The sequence below is a fragment of the Cavia porcellus genome, unplaced genomic scaffold (genome assembly GCF_034190915.1).
Source record: "Cavia porcellus strain 051 isolate PalLab524CR breed Dunkin Hartley unplaced genomic scaffold, mCavPor4.1 scaffold_9, whole genome shotgun sequence".
NCBI classification, from domain to species: Eukaryota; Metazoa; Chordata; class Mammalia; order Rodentia; family Caviidae; genus Cavia; species Cavia porcellus.
In genome coordinates, this window is record NW_026947492.1 from 32861225 (window position 1) to 32884995 (window position 23771).

Below are 23771 nucleotides of genomic sequence, written 5' to 3' on the forward strand. Positions count from 1 at the left end.
ATTGTTAGTGTTTAAAAAATAAACATTCATCCATGCAAGGTGATGCACACCTATAATCCCAGCTCTGTGAAAGGCTGAGGCAGGAGGAATGCAAATTGAAATTCAGCTCAGAAAGTTAGTAAGACCCTGTCTAAAAAAATTTTTTTTTAAATTTTTAAAGGTCATGTGAAGATTCTTGGTTTAATCCCAAGTACCATTACCAAAAACAAAGAAAAAAAGTAAACATTCTACATTCTCTGATGTTTTCTCTCCATACTTCATAACCCTTTTTATTACCCTTCCTCTATTCCCAGTGTAGATTGGTTACTGCCTTCTTAGACAGGTAAACTGCCTCTTTGGTTCATTATTTCCCTGTTTACAAACTGCCATGCCAATGCAATGTGAGAAGGATTTAGCCCATCATGCACATCTAGGAGTTATTGACATCTATTGCACTTGCATCATCCATTTCGATTCTGCCTTCTTTTCTTATTACTCCTTAGATGTTGTAGAACAAATCGCATACCAAAACCCAAAAGATAACCATAATGGCAGTAGTTTTTCCAATAATAAAAATCAGATGGTATCAAATAATAGTCAATACATTTTTAAATTTCCCTGATTGTCTCAAAATTTGTTTTAATTGTATTATATGAATCAAGATCTATATTAAGATTATAAAATTACTATGTATTGTATCTTTTTAACATAGAACTGTCCCTCTTGCCTTCTTTTTCTGTATACCATTAATTTATTGATTAAGTTAAATCAGTTATCCTGCAAAATATTCTATCTTCTGAATATTTTGTTGTAATTTCATTTATTTTCCTGTGCTTCCTTTTAATAGGAAGTTAGCACTAAAAAGAGCTTTCTTTAAACTTTTCTTTTATGCTCTGAAGTATAAATTAAAATGTACTTACTACTTTCCCTTTAATTGATCTTTTTAAATTAAGATACATTTTTAAATTTCTTACTAAATAATCTACAGGTTTAAAAATCAAGTTTACAATATTATTTCAACATAAATATTCAAGAAGAATAAGTGTACAGCATAGACTGATAGTGTTTTCCAAACTATTTTTCTTTTAAATCATTTTAGAACTGAAATACAAAGAGTATTTAAATTCATATTTGCCCAGAAGTAGACAATAAAAGTTATTACATGAGAAATAAAATATATACATTTGTATACACATATATTATCTCTCAGTGATACACTAGTGACAAAGTAGCAACTAATAAACAGGCTTCTGAAATACGGGATAATATATGCAAACAGAGGACATATAAAAGAGAAGTATAATTTAAGCTTCCTGATTTCAAAAACTGAATGTACCAGAAACTTGTGTCTTCTTTAGTAACTGATGAAAAATCATTTGAGTCAGGATAAGCACAACTGCTGAATATGAGTAATCACATCTGCTGGGTTCACAAAAGGCATTCATTGTTATGTTGCTAAAATTATTATACTAACATTTAATCTTCAAATCTTTGGCAACAGAAAAACCATAATTGTATTTTCAGAATAAATAAAACACATTTTTTAAGAGTTCTGTTATAAAACTGCTATTGGATCTATGAAAAAGTAATGCACTTCTGGAAATATCAAGCATGTTCAGGAAAAAATGTAAGTAGCTAACACTGTTGTCCTTACAGGGAACACATGTAGAAACTTTTCTAGAACCACAAAACTAGTCATAAATGTGATCAATAATGACTACCTCCAAATACCTGCTACCATTTTTGAGCTACAGCATTATTTTACTGCAACTGCTTTCCAACTCTTCTGCCTGCTTTAAGTCTTACTCCACAGTTGTCTATTCTCTACAAGCCATGCCTGCTAGGGTGATCTAGTTATTCCCATGGCCCCAAGGCTCTAGTGCTTCCACTGTAGCTAGCTCAGGTTAACATTCCATCACTCTTCTTCTATCTCACTATAATTTGGCCATATCTACCCTCATGCTGTCTTTCCAAATGAAAAAGGAGAAACAGTCTATAAACATATGGAACACCACATTGTCTCATTAGTAATCAAAAATGGTAATTAAGGCCATAATGAGGTAACATTTTAACTTACCAGATTTGCAAAACTGAAGGCATCCAAAAATGCTTAATATAATGCAATTAAAAGAATGTGGATATTATATATTGCTGGTGTGTAAGTAACTACCACCCTCTAAAGACTATTTAACACAGTGGTTCTATGCCTAAGCATATACTCTGAAGAAATTCTTGTACATGTGTACCAGGAGATTTATATACCAATGTTCATTGGGCCACTATTTTAGTAGGCAAAAAAAGTAAACCAAATGTCCATCAATAGAAAATGGATAAACAACTCACATAATGTTTACATAATGAAATAACAGACTACAGCCCCAACAACATGAATGAACCTTAGAAAATCAAAGCTGGGGACCCTGGAGTTCTCAGTGAGCAGGTACCATCGGTTCCAGAGGCTGGGCAGCCTGGGGTGAGGGTCCCCCTCACCATCCTCTGAGCCCTGTTAGTTTGGGATACTTGCTCGGCCCAGGACAGGGAACTTTGCAGCTTCCTGTTGCACTGGACCAACGTGGCGGGTCCTGAGCAGGCCTGTAAAGGCATTGCCGCTCCCTGCCATGCTTGGTGGACTCTGGAGTTCTGAGCAAACAGATGCCACTGGTTCCAGAGGCTGGGCTGCCTGGGGTGAGAGTCCCCCGCACCATCCCCCAAGCCCAGCTAGCTGGGGACCCTCGCTCAGCCTGGATAGGGAACTTCACAGCTTCCTGTTCAGTGAAGTTCACTGGACCAGCTCTGCAGGTCTTGAGCCAGCCTGCTCCACCCCCAGTGACCCTCTCTCAATCTGGGCAACTGGGCTGCCAGAGTCCAAAGAGCTGAGGGCATAGAAAAAGATTTCCAACAGACTCTGGGGAAGCCTTGGAAAAACACTTGAAACACAGAAATACAGGAAAATGACAAAACAAAAGACCAAATTAAAATTTCAAACCTCCAAACCATCCCCAAAAACCTTAGGAGCTATGTACATAGAAGAAAATATATGCCATGCACCTCAAATATCAGACATAATAGCAAAGGAAATAAAGAAACAACTCCGGGAAGCTTTAAAGGAATTCAAATTAGAAATAATCTCCAGGTAAAAGAAGAAATGATAAAAGAAATGAAGGAAATACTGAACATATATAAAGAAGACAGAGTTTAAAAATTGGAGGAACTAAACAAAAAGATAGAATCCCTGGATGAACAATATAAGAAACAAACAATACATAAAGCAGATGCAAAGAGATACACAGGAAATCAAAAATTCCATTGAAAATTGTAAAAACCACCTCAATGAAAGTGAAGATAGATTTTCAGACCTCAAAGACAAATGAAAGCTAGTGAACAGGAAAGGAAAGATCTTTTAAAAATAACAAGGAATCAGGAAATAACAATTCAACAACTGCAAGATTATGCAAAGAAAAACAACATAAGAATGATAGGGATAAATGAAAAAGAAGGGGACAACATAAAGGATGTCAAGAGGATATTTAGAGAAGTAATAACTGAAAACTTCCCAAACATGGGATAGGAAATCGACATCAGGATCAGTGAAGCATATAGAATTCCAAATAGTCATAAAATAAACAGACCAAATAAATAGTCATAAATAGACCAAAATAAAACTACACCCAAACATATAATAACCATCCCAGAAATCCAACATAAGAATAGAATATTAAAAGCTGTCAGAGAGAAAAAGAAAGATCACCTATAAAGGAAAACCTATCAGAATCACAGCGGACTTCTCAGCACAAAAAATAAAGTCAAGAAGAGCATGGAATGAAGTATTTCAGATCCTAAAGGAAAATGATTATCAGCATAGACTAATGTACCCTGCAAAACTGTCCTTCAAAATCGATGGAGAAATAAGATACTTCCATGACAAAGAACAGCAGAAGAACTTCATGATCACCAAGCCAACCCTACAAATAATACTGAAAGGCAGTTTAGATACACTTAGGAAAAAACCACTAAGCAAAGCAGACAATTAAACAGAACAGAAAGATAAGGATACAACAGCAGAAAGATATCATGTCAACAATAAAACAACATATAACAGTTATAACCACTAATGTAAATGGTCTCAATGCACCAATTAAAAGAAATAGACTGGCAGAATGGATTAAGAAACAAAATCCAACCATGTGCTGTCTACAAGAAACCCATCTAACCCAAAAGGATACTCACAGACTGAAAGTCAAAGGATGGAAAACAATACTTCATGCAACAGGAATACCACCCCCAAAAGCGGGGGTAGCTATTCTGTTTGCAGACAATGTGAACTTCAAACCAAGAATAATCAGAAGACATAAAGAAGGTCACTATATATTGCTTAGGGGAAAACTTCAAGAGGAAGAGATAACAATATTAAATATATATGCAGCAAATTCCAGAGCACCCAGTTATATAAAACAAGTATTAACAGAAATGAAAAATCAAATTATCAGTAACACAATTATAACAGGAGACCTGAACACACCATTGACGCCAGACAGAAAATCAGCAAAGAAATAACAGAAATTAATCACACCTGTAAACAAATGGACTTGATAGACATACACAGTGTTCCATCCAATAACATCAGAATACACATTCCTCTCAGCAGTAATTGGGTCATTCTCTAAAATAGACCATATATTAGCTCACAGAACCTATTTAAATAAATGCAAAAGAGTTGAAATATTTCCTTGCATGTTATCAGATCATAGTGCCAAGAAATTAGAAATTAATGATAAAAGATACAGCAAAAATCCCACAAACACATGGAAACTGAACAACACACTCTTGAATAATCAGTGGATTACAGGGGAAATTAAGTAATCAGTGGATTTACAGAGGAAATTAAGAAGAAATTAAACAATACCTACAAGCAAACGAAAACACAAACAAAACTTACTGGAATCGGTGGGATGCAATGAAAGCTGTCCTCAGAGGAAAATTTAATGCACTGAGTTCCCACATCAGGAAAACAGAATTAATACAAATAAATAACCTGATGTTACACATCACACATCTAGAAAAAAAAGAACAAGTCAAGCCCAAAGCCAAAGAATAGAGGAAATTATAAAAATCAGAGCAGAAATCAATGCAATAGAGACTAAGAAAACAATCCAAAGAATCAATGAATCAAAGAGTTGGTTCTTTGAAAGAATAAATAAAATTGATAACCCCCTAGCCAACCTTATTTAAAAAAGGGAAGAAAAAGCTCAAATTCATGCAATAGGGAATGAAAAAGGCGAAATCACTACAGACTCTGTAGAAATACAGAAGATCATCAACACCTATTTTGAAAACCTCTACTCTCAAATGTTTGATAACACAAAAGAAATAGACAGATTCCTAGAAACATATAAAGTACCAAAGGTAGGTCAAGAGGATTTAAAACTGCTGAGTAACCCAATTTCTATTAATGAAACTGAAAATGTAATTAAGTCCTTATCTACAAAGAAGAGCCCAGGCCCAGATGGATTCACTGCAGAATTCTACAAGTACAATGAAGACTTAATGCCTACACTCCTCAAACTCTTCAAAGAAACTGAAAGGGAAGCAATCCTTCCTAGGTCATTTCTGGAAGCAAATATTACTCTAGTACCAAAAATGAGAAAGACCCAACTAAAAAGAGAACTACAGACCAATCTCCCTAATGAACGTAGATGCAAAAAATCTCAATAAAATATTGGCAAATAGGATGCAACAAATCATCAAGAAGATTATACACCATGACCAAGTGGGATTCATCTCAGGCATGCAGGGATGGCTCAACATATGTAAATCAATAAATATAACCCACCATATCAATAAAGCCAAAAGTAAGAATCACATGATCATTTCTATAGATGCAGAAAAGCTTTTGATAAGGTCCAACATTCATTTATAATAACCTTACAGAAAACTGAAATAGATGGTCTTTACCTCAATATAATAAAGGCCATCTATGATAAACCAACAGCCGTATCATACTAAATGGCCAAAAATTGAAGGCCTTTTATCTTAAAATCAGGTACAAGACAACGATGTCCCGTATCACTGCTCCTATTTAATACAGTACTGGAAATACTAGGGAGAGCAATTAGACAAGAGAGAGAAATAAAAGGGGAAAAGAAGAAGTTAAAGTATCATTCTTTGCAGATGACATGATACTCTACATAGAAAACCCCCAAATCTCCATTGAAAGACTTTAGAAATAAAAAATAAATTTAGCAGTATAGCTGGATACAAAATCAATAGCATTCTTATACACTAACAACAAAAATCACTGACAGAGAAATAAGAGAAGCCACAAACTTCACACTAGCAACCAAAGAAATGAAATATTTAGGAATTTCTCTCACGAAAGAAATGAGAGACCTATACAGGGAAAATTATAATACACTGAAAAAAAATTGGAGATGATCTTAGAAAATGGAAAGACATCCCTTGATCATGGATAGGAAGAATAAATAATGTGAAAATGGCTATTCTCGCTAAACTGTTATACAGATTCAATGCAATCCCAATAAAATACATAAACATACCTCACAGATCTAGAGAAATCACTCCTAAAATTCATCTGGAGTGAGAAAAGACCTAGAATAGCAAAGACAGTTCTAAGCAGCAAAGGCAAGGCAGGAGGCATCACAATCCCTGACTTGAAGTTATACTACAAAGCAACAGTAGTAAAATCAACTTAGTACTGGAATCAAAACAGAGTCGAAGATCAATGGAATAGATTAGAAGATACAACCACAACTACAAACACACTCAACCACCTTATCTTTGATAAAGGGGCCAAACATGTTCACTGGAAGAACGACAGTCTCTTTAATAAATGGTGTTAGAAAAACTGGTTCTCTATATGCTGAAAACTAAAACTAGACCCATGCCTATCACCATGTACTAAAATAAAATCTAAATGGATCAAAGATCTGAATATTAAAACAGAAACACTAAACCTATTTGAAGACAAACTGGGGTAAAAACCTTGAAGACAGAGGAGTAGGTAGAGAATTCATGAACAGGAATCAAACTGCACGGGAAATACTTTCCAGAATCAATAACTTGGATCACTTCTTATTAAAAAGTTTCTGCATGTCAAAAGAAATCTCCAGCATAGTGAAAAGAAAACCCACAAACTGGGAAAAAAATCTTAGTGAACCGTCCCTCAGACAAAGGACTTCTGTCTAAAACATATAAAGAATTTTAAAAAAATCAGACTCCCAAAATTCAAAGATCCAATCCAAAAATGGGCATCTGAGATGAATACACAATTCTCAGATGAAGAAATACAAATGGCAAATAAATACATAGAAAAATATTCATCATCATTACTCATTAGAGAAATGCAAATTAAAACCACACTGATTTCATCTCACTCCTGAAAGAGTGGCCAGGATCAAAAAAAACCAACAACAACAAATGCTGGAGAGGCTGTGGGGAAAAAGGAACTCTCCTGCACTGTTGGTGGGAGTGTAGACTGGTGCAAACATTGTGGAGGTCAGTCTGGAGATTTCTCAAAAAGCTGGGATTGGAAGTGCCATTTGTTCCAGCTATTCCATTTGTAGGCATATTTCCAGAAGTGAAAGCATCATACCACAGTGATATATGTGCACCCATGTTTATAGCAGCACAATTTGTAATAGCCAGATCTTGGAAACTACCAAAGTGTCCATCAACTGAGAAATGGATAAAAAAGTTGTGGTATTTTTATACAATGGAGTATTCCTCAGCTATACAGAAGGATCACATTGAGATATTTATAAATAAATGGGCACAGCTTGAGACCATACTCATAAGTAAAATAAATCAAACTCACATGTATGAATACTGAATAGTTTCCCTAATGTAAGAAATGATATGAATATATAAAAATATGTGGTAATCATGATTCCCCATTATATTGCTTTGAAGCCTTGTAATGTTTTCACTCATTAATTGGAATAGTTTTATTCTGGGTTGTTTGATTTTATTGTCTGTGATGGTATCAACAGCTATTGTGAAGAAAATAAGACATCATAATAGCTAGTGCTGATTTAATATCATCTTGTTTTGAAGTCCCATGAAGTTGTTGTTCTTCTGTCTCCATTGCTTTTATCATGTTGTATCTTATTGGATTTCATTATATGTGATAGTATAAACAAAAATTTTTATAGGCAAAGAGATAATATAGAAACCATTGTTAGTTTTCTGTTAGTTGTTCTAAATACCCTGTAATACTTTCACTCTCTTGAATGGTTTCACACTGTCTTGATATGTTTGATGCTACAGTATATAAAGTTATACTCAAAGATTTCAAGGAGACACTATGGTAACTACTATTATGTCGGATTATCTTGTGGTGAAACACCATGTTGCTTAAATTCTTCTGCTCTGACCTGTGTTGTTATATTCTCTTTTATCTCAATCACTTTTTTCTGAATTTATTTACTTTTTTTATTATTTTTTAACTAAGGGAAAAAATAAATTTATAAATAGGATATATTATAGTAAATTTTGATTTCCTGTTAACTTGATTTGAACCCCTGTATTGCTCACACCATCTTGTTTTGACTGATTTTGATTTTACTCTATTCTGTTTTGTTTGTATCAAGTTTGAGGGTATAGGAAACTACTTTGAAAGCAATACGCTTCATTATGATGCCCATTCTGGTTTGACTGTTATCTTCTTTTTAAGTCCTGTAATGTCTCCAAAGTTTTGGTTTTATTGGTTTTGTTCTTTACTGTTTTGTTCAATTTTGTTATACCTGATGATATAGACAATTCTTTTTAAGGTAGCAAGAGGCATTATGGTAACCATTAGTGATCACCTTGTATTCTGTTTTTACATCATGTACTATGTCCATCCTTGGTTTTGACTGACTCTGTTTTGTTTTGTGACATTTGGATTTATTCTCTTCCAAAAAAAAAAAAAAAAGTAATAAGAACTGTGGGAATAATAAAACCCAAAATGTGTAATTGTTATTGTAAAAAAGAGAGGAAAAGAAAGTGCTTTAAAGGATATAACTGCATGTATAAGTGTGTAAGATAGATAACCATATTACTAAGTTTGTTGGATCACTGAACAGAACTGTTTGCAGTCTTACTGTTTGAGTGTCCATTTTGTATGCTTTAATTTTGTAACTTGAACAACTATTTCTAAGATGCCAATATGTTATCTATTAACTAGTGATTTTTCACTGTTTATTTTTTTGAAATTCTGTATTACTTGTACCCTTTTTCTGTTGTTTTTTCTCTTTAAATAAAATTTAAAAGTAAAGAAAACCAAAGCTGGAGGAAAAAAGCAAGTCCTATTATCATAGGCAATACATTAATGTTATAAAGTAGAAAAATTAAGTAAAACAACACAGCACTAGGCATAAGCGAGAGGAGAATATATACAACTTTTAATAGTATAAAATTATTTTTAAAATATAAACAAAACCAGCATACTGGCTCCTGTTTAGCATAAAAGCAGAGAAACATTGGATACAACAGAATCAGTAAACTGATTCAAGTTACTATAGTATCTTAGTTTTTGATTTGCTATTGTTCATTATATCACACTTCTAATATTTACATTATATATTGTTTTAGTTACTTTCCCCATTGGTAAGACAAAATACATTACATCCAAAGTTAAAGTGGAAAAGGTTTATTTAGCTCACAGTTTGTGGAGTTTTAGTCAATAATCAGCTGGCTCCAGAGCAGGCAGACAGGCATTGCAGAAGAGAAAGAGTTCATGGCAGACAGAAGGTAGTAAAGCAAGGGAGAGAAAAGACAAGCCTCTCTCTGTCCTTTATATTGTATCCAGGCTACCAGGATTAGGGTGGTGCGAAACTAATTGGAGAACTGATTTAGTAATCACCCATCCTTACTCCTAGCACCTTTAATTTTAGCACTGCATTATGAATTATTCACACACTCTAAATTAAGTCAACTCCAAAAAAGCCCCACCTTAACTGCAGAGGCTTTGGGGGGAAACCCAGATATTAGCCCTAACATATATTAGTATATTGTTACTTTATAAGCGTTAACTTTATGTTCAAAGAGTAAAAAGTCAAAATCTAAAGAATATACATAAAGGCATCACCTAGTCATAGAAAAAAATTAAAACAAGCTAAAGGAAATAAGTGGAACCAACTGCTGAACAAGAATGTTATTTTATAATTTCTCATGACATGATACAATAACATTCAGAGACCTGAAGGGAGTAACAGACTGTCACGTAGACATGGAGAGTATGAATGTCCAGGTAAAGGGCATGTGAAGGGTAAAGGATCTTAAGCAGAAGCTCAAAAGGAATGTGGCCAATGTGGCTGCAACTGAATGTGCAAGAGGACGATTAGTAGACAAAGATGATGAAGGAGCACCAGGGCCTGACTATTTGTGCAATTTCCTAGACCTCTACAATGAGCACCAGAGAGACTGGTAGAAAAACGAGTTTCTGTTATCATCTATACAACATGAAAATGTCCATCTGTTTGTTAGAAAATCTCATGTCCTGGATAGAGTTAGACTGGCCTAGAATCACAAGAACAACGTTGCTCTACTTGCCTGTATCTAAAATCTATATGGAAAAACTTAAGTGCGTATGCAAATGCAGATTCTAATAACTAAATTTTTTTTTTCTGAATCACACAGAATGCTGTGCAAAATTAAAAGGCACATGCTTCAGATTTCATGCTGATTATCTCAGATTTCTCAAAAGATTCATGGTTTCTACAGAAAAGTGAAGGAATCATTTTATTTAATAATATTCTAAGAATTGCCCTCTACCATTTTACTGACTATATTAAATTCATAAATCATAGCTTGAAATTATTGAAGGGTGAAGTCTTCAATAGACATTTAATAACGTGACACATCTTTCATATAACCCCAGGTCTTCTTGCTTGACTTATTTTAAATGAAACAAAATTAATAACTATCAAATTTCAAAAATTTCAAGCATTAAGGCACTCCATGGAGTGAAGAAAATATTTTAAAGAAAAAAATTCATAGATATAGCCTACTATGATGTGAATTTAAGAATTCAAGAAACCTAGATGTGATGTAAAAAAAAAGAAATGAACAAACTTAGGTGTTATATTAGTAGGCCAAATGTTTATCATTGTATATCATAAGCTCAATATTTCTGTAAATAAATTGTGAATAGCTTATTTATAAAGTCTGTTCCAGAAGTACAATACCTTGTTAAATTATTTTTTAAAATTCTGAGCATATAGCTTAATATTGAACAGATTGTAAAAAATAATCTAATATGTATATGTTACATTATTTACAATACTAGAATCATCCATTCTCTCTATTTTCCCCTAACTGCAGCGCAGATGCTCTCAGTATTAAGGGTATCTAAGAGTCGCCCAAAAAGTTGTAGTTAGACAACTAGAGGTTTCAAAGCTCTACTCAAAAATAATCTAATTATAGAGCTAAGATGCAAATTTTAGACAAATTTCTCAGATAATTCTGATATAACGGGCTATTGTCAACATAGAGAGATATTGCCTAGGATTAAAATTAGGCAGAAAAGAATTATGATAGTTTAACAATTACTTTAATGTACATTTGTAACTGCAGATTAACAGTTTAGAAAGACAGAAAGAAAAGCTGTAAAGAGATTTGAGTATTGATTTTATGAGGCCACAGGGACAAATCTAAGAATGACAAATACAAACCAACAGAGTGATTTGGACAGTTTAAAAATTATGGATTGCTTCCCAAGATTTTGAATGCAATAATATCATAAAGAGATGTGCTAGAGTTAGCAGTTGGGTATCACTGGTCTAGATCACTGAATGTGGTGACCTTTGAAATAATTAAATAGACAACTTTGTTTTTTTGACTATTTCACTGGTTTAAAGGCATGATCAATATATTTAAAGATTTGTGTCTCACTGATTTCACATACCTCGTGACCAGTTTTTATTTTAAATCCCTAAACTTCATAAATATGAACTTTCTTCATCCTTCATAGTAACATTCATTTGGTTGACAATTATAGGTTTGGAGGAGGCTGTCACTTCCTTATTCTCAGCAGAATTAATTAACAATTCTCTGATATTCATCAGCATCAATGGCCAATGCATTTTGAATATTCTAGCCAGGTAGTAGTTATGATGGCTGCTCTTTACTACAGTCTAAGACCAAAAGAACTTAGGATATCTTCATGAGCTGAAGATATCCAGATACCAAAGTATTCAGATCAGGAATGGACACAAGTTCTTTCTGTTTAGTCTTGCAATGAACACTTAACTAAGAATGCTATGGTAATTTTGACTAATACTAAAGAAATTGACACTTTTATTAAATGAAAAATTACTTATTTTGTGCAAATTCCACTTGTGTCTTACTTACTTTTCTCATTGTTGAGACAAAATACCTAACACCTAAAGTTAAAGGGGGTAACGTTTATTTAGCTCACAGTTTTTAAAAGTTTCAGTCCATAATTGGTTGGTTCCAAGGCAAGGTGGCACATGGCAGAGGGGCAACCATGCATGGCATCTATCTCAGTGGGGAAGACAGCAAAATCAATAAGGAAACAAAGACAAAACTCTTTCTATTTATTATTCTGTATTCAGGGCCACCCACCCTAGAGTAGCTACAGAACTCACACTCTTAAAACCAGCATCACATACTCTAGATTCAGCCATTTCTGCAAAGCCCATACCCCATCACTGCATGAGGCTTTGGAAGGACATTTAGACACAAGTCATAACATTCCACCCCTGGCCCTCCAACGACTCATGCACATCCCTTTATGCAAAAGGCATTTACTAAATCTCCAAGAATTGCTAAAGTCCTAATAGTTTCAACATGACTGAATAGCCCAAGTCTTAAGTCTTCTCTGAGATTTAGACCAAATTCTTAGATTTGAGTCCCTGTACAAATGATAAGAAAGTTAAGTAAGTCCAGCATTCAATGGCACAAGATAGACATTTGCATTCAAAAGTTACAAACAAGTTACAGACACAAATTTTAAATATATTGATCATGCTACATGGTAAGGTATAGCAGCCCCACTTCTCTGGTACCAAATTATGTCTTAGTTATGTTTCTCTCATTGCTAAGACAAAATGCATGATACCAAAAGGTAAATAAGATAAGGTTTATTTAGCTCACAGTTCATAGAGGTTTCAGTCCACAATTGGTTGGCTCCAACGCAGGGTGGTATATGGCAGAGGGGCAACTGTTCCTGTCATTCTTGGTGGTGGAATGATAGCAAAATAAACAAGGAAAGAAAGACAAGACTCTTTCTGTTCCCTTCTACTATATACAGGCCACCCATCATAGTGTGGGTATAGCAATTACATCCTTAGTCCCAGCATCATATACTCTAGAGTCAGCCATTTCTGAAAAGCCTGTCCTGCATGACTGCATGAGGCCTGGGGGCGGGGGGAGTACATCTAGACATAAGCCATAAGAACTTGTCCATAAACATTTTCAGTCTACAACAAAATAAATTTATTGTTTTGAAGGACCAAATGATTAACAATAATACTTTAGAGTCAGGTAACTTAACTACAAAATATTTATTTCAACAATGCTTAATTTTAATTTGATATTTTTCCCTAAGATTCTATCTCTAAAATATACTAAATTTCATATTTGTAATTAAAATTTGACTTTAGTTGCTAAGTAAGCAAATGATAAATATACAAACAGAATAGTTTAATAATTACTTTTGCCTTACAAGTAATCTTTCTCAATAATGGAGACTATGTGAAGAGTATAACCTGCTAAAGAAAAATCTATTGAATGTCATAACACATAAAAGCCTCAAATCAATAACTTAACCTTGCTCCATGAGTATGTCACAAATACATGAACTCAAATTTAGTAGTAAATTTAAATTTCACTTCAGTAACTTACTAAGAAAATATGCTCTGCGGTGAAAAAACACATTGGGTTTCAATTTTTTCAACTATAAAATAAGCTCAATAATAATACCCATATTATGGAGCTATTCTGACGGTTAAATGAGGGTTACAAGAAGCATAAAAACTATCAAAATCGTCACCTTTTAAATCATCATAAACATAGATAAGGAAGATGACACTAGATATACACTCTAAAATCTAACTAACTGTACACAGAAGAAAAGAAAATCACAACTTTTAAAGGACACTCAAGGAAAGTTATGTGATTATCGCATAGAATGTAATAAATAACGTCATCTAGGTAAGACAGTACTTCATTTAATTCTAGCAATATAAAAATGTTATTACTGTAACAATATGCAATATGAACAATCACTGTTAAATTTCTATCACCTTGTTTTGAAATCCTATATTGCCATTCTTTTTTTTATTGCTGTCATTTTTTGTTGTTTTTGATTGTTTTTTTGCTTCTTGATTTTTGTTTTTCTCTTTAAAATAAAAATGTTATCATTCTTCTAAAACTAAACAGACTCTTTTAATAGATGTCACCTTTTAAAACCAGTTTTTATTTATATATTTTCATTATTTCTGCACATCTTCCAATGAGGAGCTATTTTGTCTGCTCCAAATATCCTATGTTCTCCTTTATTCTTACATCTCCTAGTTTTCTCATATTTCCTACAGTTCCCAGTTTTCCCCTATTTCTTTTGAATCTGGTATAAGCAGCCAATTTTTTAAAATGCCATAAAAACCTGAGTAGGCAGGCCTATGATGCAAAATCTTAAGGGGTCAAGAATTCATTAGAGAGATCAGAAATATTTATTTTAATTCTCCAATTAACTTCCAAGTTGCCTAATCCTGATGTTTTCTTCTTTCTTAAAAGGAAAAGCCAACACTGACCTAAAAAGTAATACTTTGCCAAAGTTGACTTGAAAATTCATTGTTGAATGTGAAATAAATTTCATGGCAAAATTAAAGACAAAGAAAAATACTTTTCAAAGAAAGTATTTAAATCTTTTAAAGCACTAATATATATAATATAGTAATTATGGCTAATACATTGCTAAACTGAACTGAAGAAATCAAAAATTAAGATTTAATTGTATCTCACTTTTGAAACTAGTAATAAGAATTTTCAAAACTAAAATTTTCCCATTTTTTTCCAGCCTTTTGCTCAAAAACAAACTTCACACCTTTCCTTCTCAAGCTGCAAGTCTTCTCAGCATAGCAAAGGTGTTGTCACTGCATGGTGTCTAATAAATACAATCACTAAAAGGAAAACAAGAACTGGACAAGGAGATGGAATAGTAGATTTCATGTCACTCTACAAGTTAGAGGATATGAGGCAACAAAGTAGGTATTATATTCCATAGAAAGAATCAACCAAAAGTGATGAGATATGTAAGTAGCACAGAAAACTGGAAAGCCAATGCAGAGTGAAGTACCAAGAAAGTCACAATGGCTCCCCAGCTAAAGAGTGGAAACCAGACCTCGCAAGCACAATGCAAGCCACCAGAAAGCCTAGCCATCCCAATAATAAATGCAGTTCATCAATCATAGCTGCAGGAAAAAACCCATGGTTCGTACATACTTTAAATCCAACTAGGGAATTTTGTATGAATGATTTCTCCACAAAGCAAGATAGCTCTAGAAGAAACTTTTAGTATATTCTCAGCAAATTCTAAGAGTTCTATAGCCATCTTCCTAGAGCTTTATTAGGAACTGAACTTCTATTGGGAGCAGAAAACTGGAAGCAGTAAAAAATTTGGCACTCTATGGACAACCCAATGCACTTAAGAGGACGAAAGACAACTGTACAGGACAGCAGTAGTCAGAAAATGTCCAGTCAGGCCACGCATAAGGTATGAACAGAGGGGCACAGGGTGTGACAGACAGTGGAGAATACAGCAAACAGTGGTCCTGCTACCTGTGATGAGCAAGATCTGCTGCATAAGCTGTCTTAAGGGAGCCAGGTCTGAAAGTATTTGGAGGGCTGCAAATCACCATTTCTGTCCACCCCTCTCCAGCAAAGAACTTGGTTTGATTGCTTCCCCCACATGCTCTGAGGCATCCTGGTTATATACTGTAGCTTGGAAATTTTCCACTCCACAAGGAACACAGACTCAAGTCCAATGGGCTGTATACTAGCCCTCTGTCATGGTTTATGTCTGAGGCCCCCCAGGCCTCGTGCATTTGCATTGTGCATTTGTGATTGGTTCATTGTCTAGAGCTTGGATTGGGGGTGTGAGGGGAGGCTTTGGGGTGGAGCCAGCATGTAATGTAATGACAGGAAAAAGGTGTGTCTTGCTCTTTTGCTGGTTTCTGCCTTTTTGCTTGCAGCTGCCATAAACTGTGGCCCTGCCATGCCACCCTACCTTGGAGCCAACTGAGTATGGACTAAAACCTCCAAAAACTGTAAAAAATATACCTTTCCTTTCCCAACTTTGGTAATCAGGTATTTTGTCTCAGCAACGAGTAAAAAGTAACTAAGACATCCTCTGCCAGACATATCTCATAAAACACCAAAACTACATTGGACAGAAAGGCGTACTGCAGCTCAGACCAACCATGATATCAAGTATACAGACTGATAGCCTATGGTGGGAATGGGTACACGCCCAGAAAGAAGTGTTTGCAATCTAAACACCTCAGCTAAGAGGAATTTGACATTTTTTTTCATTTCTTATTCTCTATTTTATCTTTTAGTTTTACTATATTTTTTCTTTCTTAATATAATTTAATAAAATTTTTCTTCTTTCAGTCTTTTATTGTCTCATCTTTCCTCATCAATAAATTTTACTTCTTTTAATTTTTTAACTTTATGGTTTATGTATAATATTTTGCCCTCTTTTTTATTTTGTCAGAAAAGACACAAAGGTCATGACATATTGATAAGGTAAGGAACCCTTCAGAAGTTATAGATACATTGAATGTCAATGTGTCAAATTTTATAACAAACACAACTGGATATAAGAAGCTGACAGTCTCCAATACAATAATGATGAATGATATCAATATCCTACGCTCACCAATATCTAGATCAGCTACACCAAAAAAAAAAAAAAAATTAAGGAAATACCAGAGATTAAATAAACCTAACAGACATACACAGAACATTTCATTCGACAGCTGAAAAAATATATATTTTTCTCAGCAGTTCATGGAATAGTCTGCAAAATTAATCACATTTTAGTCCATAAATGAAGTCTTAACAAATACATAAAATGAAGTAACTTCTTGAATATTATCACATCATAATACAATGAACCTAGAAATTAGTAGAAAAGAAAAACCAAAGAAACTTACAGAGATCTAACAATAGAATTTTGAACATAAAGTAGGGTTACTGAAAAAACTGGAGAAAAAATTTTAAAATCATAGAATCAAATAAAATCAGAAAAATGACATATGAGAAGCTGTGGAAAACAATTCTTAACAGGAAGTTTATAGAGTTTATAGCTATGATAGCATGTTTTTAACAAGTATAGCAATCTCAAATAAATAACCTAAAAATACATCTCAAAGTTTTTGAAAAACAAGAGCAAGGTAAACCCAAAACAAGCAGAAGGCAAGAAGTAAAAAAAAGAGAACAGAGTCAAAATAAATGAATTAAGGATTAAAAGTATAATACAAAAGATTAATGAAACAGAAAGTTGGCCCCTTGAAAAGATAAATGTGATTAACATACCCTCAGCCAAACTAATAAAATGAAAGAAAGATGACTCAAATCAATACAATTAGAGATGTAAACAGTGGTATCACAAGAAATTTCAAAGCATAGTACAGATCCACTGGAGTGAAAAAACAGTCTATTGACATAGATACGCAAACCAATTGAATAAAATAGAGGCCTCAGACATAAATACACAGTGCTCACTTTCATAATACATGTACTAAAATTGGACCAATACAGAGAACATTAGCATGGCCCCCGCACAAGGATGACACGCAAATTTGTGAAATATTCCATATTAAAAATAAATAAATCCACAAATCTAGAGCCATCTGATGCTTGACAAACATGCCAAAAACAGATGTTAAAGAAAAGACAACCTCTTCAAAAAATAATGCTGGAAAAACTGGATATCCATACGTAAAAGACTGAAACTATAACCCTGATCTCTCACCCTGTACAAAAGTCAACTCAAAATGGATCAATGACTTAATGTAAAACCTAAAACTTTGAGATCAATAGAGGGAAACATTTCAAATATTAACACAGTAATAATTTCCAAAATAGCATTCCAACAGCAGAAGAAGTAAGAACAAAAATTGCCAAATTGGATTGCATCAAATTAAAAAAATTTCTGAACAGCAAAAGAATCAACAGAATGAAGAGATAAACTACAGAATGGGAAAGTCTTGGATAGGTATTCATCTGACAGGAAACTAATACCCAGGGCTTATAAAGAACTAAAAAAAAAAAAAAAAAAGTTAACAAGTCAACAAGCAATCCAATAAATGAATGGGCAAATTATTTGAACAGACACTTCTCAAAAAAAAAATATAAATGGCCAATAAATACATGACAAAATGCTCAACAGTGTTAGCCACTAAAACTACACTGAGATTCCACTTCACATCAGTCAGAATAAATATTATCAAACAAAAATAACTCACATTGTGAAGATGTGGAGTTAAAAAAAACCCATATACAATACACTGTAGATGGGAACGAGAGCTAGTACAACTGCTGTGGAAAACAGATGTACAATTACATCTCTAATTGTATTGATTTGAGTCATCAAATAAACTAACTAACAGTAGGATGGTTTAAATCTAAAACGTCACTCAAAAGTCTCACGTTGAGACATGGGGCTTTCGGGAGATGCCTGAATCGCTGTGGTACTATATTCATCAATGAATTTGTCCATTGGTGAGTTCAGAGTGGACTGTACTGTTCAGAGTCAGAGCCAGAGTGACGAGGTGGGTCACCGGGGGCACAATCTAGAAGGTACATTCTTATTCCAAATTCCTCTTGTTTCTGTTTCCTGGCCACTCACTATGTGGTGAACAGCATTCTCCTACCTCCTGATGTTCTGAATTATTTATAATGACATTCAGTCTCTTTAAGCCCCTCTGCATAAAGAACTCCCAGTGGCAATCTTGTATAGCATTCAGAGCAAGTCTGCTTGCAATAAATTCTGTTTTTGTTCATTTAAAGACTGCTTTCTCCTTCTGAAGGATATGTTACTGGATATAGGAGTTCAGGTTTATAGTTTCATCAGTTAGACCTTTACACCACCATCTCATTCTTTTCTGACTTCTGAGAAGACTGCTCTAATACTTGTTTTGTTTTTTACTGAGACCGGGTCTTGCTATGCACACCAGGCTGACCTTGAACTCATAGTTTTCCTCCTGTTTTAGCTTCCAGAAGGCTGAGATTACAGGAGTGGGCCACCACACCGAGCTTTGTTTCTTTTTATGTATTGTGTCACCATCCTCTCTCCTTACCTGCTTCATTTAGTGTTTATATATTTTAAATTTTATTATATGTCTAAGAGGGTTTATTTTTTCTCTAGAGGAGGAAAGGGTGGAAATTTATCCAGGATGGCATTCAGTTCTGTAGATATATGGATCCTAATTACATAATGGTTTGATTTTTCTCAATTTCTGGACTTTTTTATGCTGCTTGAGCTCAAATCTAGGTCCATGTACACATTAAGCAAGACACATTCTAGCCTCTTTTCCATTTTTTCCCTTGTATTTCAGTTTAGGTAACTTCTATAGCTCTATCTCTACTTTTGCTAATTCTCTCCTTAACTATGTCAAGTATACTTACTAGTTTTCTAAAGACATTCATCTCTGTTGCTGTTTTTCTAACACTTTCATTTTACTCATTCTTAGTTTGTATATCTCTGCTGGATTTAACCATCTTGCATATGCTGCACATTTTTTCCAACAGAACCATCTTGCAAACTGTCCATTTTTTTAACAGAATGTTTAACATATACATCATAATTATTTTGAATCTGTTGTTATATGATTCCAACATATGTGTCATATCCAAGTCAACTGTTTTGTCTCTTGGAATGTTAACTTTTCTTGTGCCTGATAATAGTTTTGAGACCTAAACATCTACAGAGCAGGAGAAACTAAGAAGCTCGAAGCTAAGAAGTAGGCAAGACTTCCTTTTTGATATGCCAATAGTGGCAAAACTTTTACAGATTTCAACAATAACAAATGGCTGCAGAGAGCATGTGTGTGCCACAGGTTTACCACCATTGTGATACGCTTTTATAATGCAGTTTCTAGTCCTTAAATGAGGAATTTAGATAGGTTTGAAGTCATTGTTGTTAGTTATCCACAGGGCACCACAGATTTCAAATTCCCCTTAATGTTCATGTAGAAAACGCCCCTCAGTAGGAATGAATCATCCTCTATCTGTAGCCTTTTGGCTCTTGCAGCCTTTACTTGGTCTTGATCAATTAATCAATTAGTCTAGCTGAACTCATATCAGTGCCTGGATGCATTTGCCTGAGGTAAATGAATGCTTGTGATTTCAGAGTTGCTGCCTTATGATCTCTTCACTGATAAGTTCAATAAAAAGTAACAAACATGAAGTCCATATAGTCTCTTTTGTTGTGAAAGTAAATACATTACTCTTTCAAGTTCATTGCATGTCTTGAGTTTTACATATTATTGAATTACAAGGGTCTTTTAAGTATGACTACACCAGGTACAGACTTAATATTTCAGTTTAATCTAATGAAAAGAACACTATTTTGTATCAACATCTGACTTTCCTGATATGATAATTTGTGTTCATCACAGAGCAAATGATATTCTGATGAACAATTCTGGTACAATAGGAAGGAAGATATGAAGGAGATGGAAGAGAATGATAGTGTCATTAATAATCCTACCAGAGTCATACAAAATGATACACCCTACTAAGTTAAATGCTTTATGTATTTGGGATAATAAAGATGAATATATGTTCCCTATAGAAGATATTGCCTCATCTTGGTAAACAAAGAGACAAGTTAATAGTAAGAATTCAAATGATGAAAAAATATGATTTTGAATATTAAACTTGTTTCTCTTTAACTTTTGTTTTTTTAAAAATTTAACCAATTAAAATACAGATATACTAAAACTATTAGTTCTAATTTTCAAAACCTGAAATTATAAGAGAAATAGAATTTAATTTCTGCTTTGAGATTTCCTTGGTAAAACTTAATTTAGCTCAATTTTAAATAGGTTCTCATGTACTCAAACTGTCTTAATTACACAATTTCTGTTCATTTCCAGACACACTAATTCATGTCAAAATTTTTTCCAGTAATTTTAACTGAAACATGGGTACATTTGTTCATATGTAAATTCACAAGACACATACTTAACTAGAACACAAGCTTCTTTAATATTTAAATGTAGTGATACTCACAGGGTCTACTTTTTACCCATCTCTACTTGCTAATGTTAGAAGAACATACTATACATAAAAGTGGAAAATTTCAAAGGATCAATACAAAACTTCATGGAGATGGTGATTCTGGGAACAAGGACCTAATAAGCAAAAAGTGGTGGCAAAAGTAGTGCAGGAAATGTGGTAAACAAAGGAAAAAATGTCCTTACTCAAAAAGTCAATAGTAGAAATATTTTAGAGGCAAACCTAAGATCAAGTTGGTTCAAGAGACACCTAGCACTCTCCTAACCCTCCTTTTCTTCTTTTGCAAAAAAACCCAAAGAACCAGATGTTTAATCCAAATATTGCTAAGTCAGATTCTCCCAGAAGCTGCAGTAGACTAGAAATTACAGAAACTATGCTCTGTTAATAAAAGAGCGTTAGAAAGAAAGCTCTTAAATCTATTGATAAGGTTCTTAAACAGTTTTGTAGATTCTGTGAAATGCTTTTTATTTCACTGATCTTTTAATTATTTCAAGTTTTTACTTAAGCACTGTTGTGAAGTTTTATGCATGTATAAAATATATTACACCCATTTGTAAAAAATATTAAAAACTTCAGTTTAAACTCTAAGATAAACTAGTGAAACTAGCCTGGATTAGCTGTGCACTCAGGTTTACCTGGTATCAGGAAAATATTTTTGAAGGGCGAATATGGACATACATGTACAGAGATATGAAAATACATACATGTTATTGCTGTGGGTATTAAAAAAATAATTACTTCAGGTTAACAAAAAACGATGGCAGGAACTAGTGTATAATTATATATGGTGAAAATTTTTATTCAACACAACATATTACATTCTCACAGAGTAGCAATTTAACTTTTTGTAAGAAAGGGAAAAGGAAATAGTATCATCAGCTGGAAGTGGAGTGGTTATTTGTTCCTGGGAATATTTACACTTATTTTTATAAACATATATGCAAAATTTACAATGGTATTAAGAGTGAACACTGAAATTGCAAAAACAAACAATACAATAATAAAACAGGGAAAATGCCATCAGACTTATAAAGATTGGCTAAAATAGCAATAAAAAATGAAACTGTAGATTGAAATACGAAAATAACATCTAATTATAATGACTATAAACAGTATAGAGTTAGGGCTATAAGAATTATGTTGAATTATGTTGACAATGACTACACAGTGAACCTTGTGGAACAGTTCACAATTCCATGTCCCTGGAATGGTGCACATTACTTAGCAAAATATTCATGCCTGAAGGTAACTATATTACATGGTAAAGAGGACCATTTCTTTACTCAGAGAGCCTAAATTTAAATTCTAATTCTGCTTCTGACTTTATGATTTTATAGTTTATATTACTGTGTCTCTGTCTAGTTAATACCTCAAGAAGGTGAAGATTAAAGAAATTTTTAGGTTTAAAACACTGAGAATTATTTCAGGCATGTAGTGAGAGGTCAGTAAATGTTAGTTTTTTTTTATTATCTGGTATCAATAAAATAGAGCCAAGAAAATATATTATTTATGGCTAATATTTTTCCATGTGGCAGTGATTCAAAAATTCATGCTTTCCCAAATTTGTGTAATATTCGGTCACGAGAAAATAAACATGAAATATTATATTTTATAAGCCAATTATGTATCTGGAAACATGCAAATTACGTATTTGTATGTGGTACCTGCTATGAAAATATGACATATTCAACTGTTACACTTAATTATAAAATAAATACCAGAATAGGGCCAGGGATTTAGCTCAGCAGCATAAGTGCCTGCTTTTCCAAACGTGAGATTGTGAGTTCAGTCCCCGGTACCAAAAAAATAAAAAGTTCAGGGAATAAAAAGAGTGTTTCCTAATGAGGCTATTTGGGTAAAAGGGGCCTTGAGCAAGAAAACATATACCAGAAATACAACAAAATTTCAATGAAATTGATGAATTCAATGCAATTTGATTAATTTTATTTGATTCTTACAAGTTTAACTTGAGGTAAAACTGAAATGTGCCATGATAAATGAAATACACATTTTAAGCAAAAGACAACAATTGGATCTATGGTAATAAAATTTAAGATTGTTCCCCTCAGACTCAACAGTAATGTTTTTCTACAAGGTAGATGCTTTCTTAGATTACCTGAGAACTGATCATGCGCTGAGATGAACGGGCGATATTGGCAGGTAGACCAAAGAAACCAGGTTTGTCATCCTCTGGCAGTTTTTCAATGACAGCACGATAGTCCTAAACATAAACAAGTAAAAAACTTTTTCAATTAGAGACTGAATTTACAATAACTGAAATTAGAAAAATATACATAAACACAAACACACACTTTTTTTGGAGACAGGGTCTTACTATGTAGTTCTAATTGGCCTTGAACTTAGGACATAGCCCAGGCTGGCCACAAACTCATGGCAATTCCTCTGCCTCTGCCTCTGCAGTGTTGGGACTACAGATACATGCTACCATGACCAGGCCTCTGCCTATATTTTAATACAGTTATCTAGAGAAAATATTCTTTCATTAATACTTCTTTTTGCATCAG

General features: G+C 33.7%; 1 protein-coding gene and 1 non-coding gene across 4 annotated transcripts in view; one reads left to right on the forward strand and one right to left on the reverse strand.

Annotated features, from left to right (window-relative positions):
* Nucleotides 1–23771, reverse strand: part of Dync2h1 (dynein cytoplasmic 2 heavy chain 1) — a 280807-nt gene that overhangs the window by 77488 nt on the left and 179548 nt on the right. For all 3 annotated transcript variants that reach the window (XM_063256154.1, XM_063256153.1, XM_063256152.1), the window contains one exon: nt 23363–23467. In XM_063256154.1, coding sequence (XP_063112224.1) covers nt 23363–23467 — 105 coding nt within the window. The remainder of the gene's footprint in view (nt 1–23362; nt 23468–23771) is intronic.
* On the forward strand, nt 17720–17826 carry LOC111757691 (U6 spliceosomal RNA). The gene has a single exon (XR_002791978.1). It is a non-coding gene; the product is annotated as a U6 spliceosomal RNA (small nuclear RNA).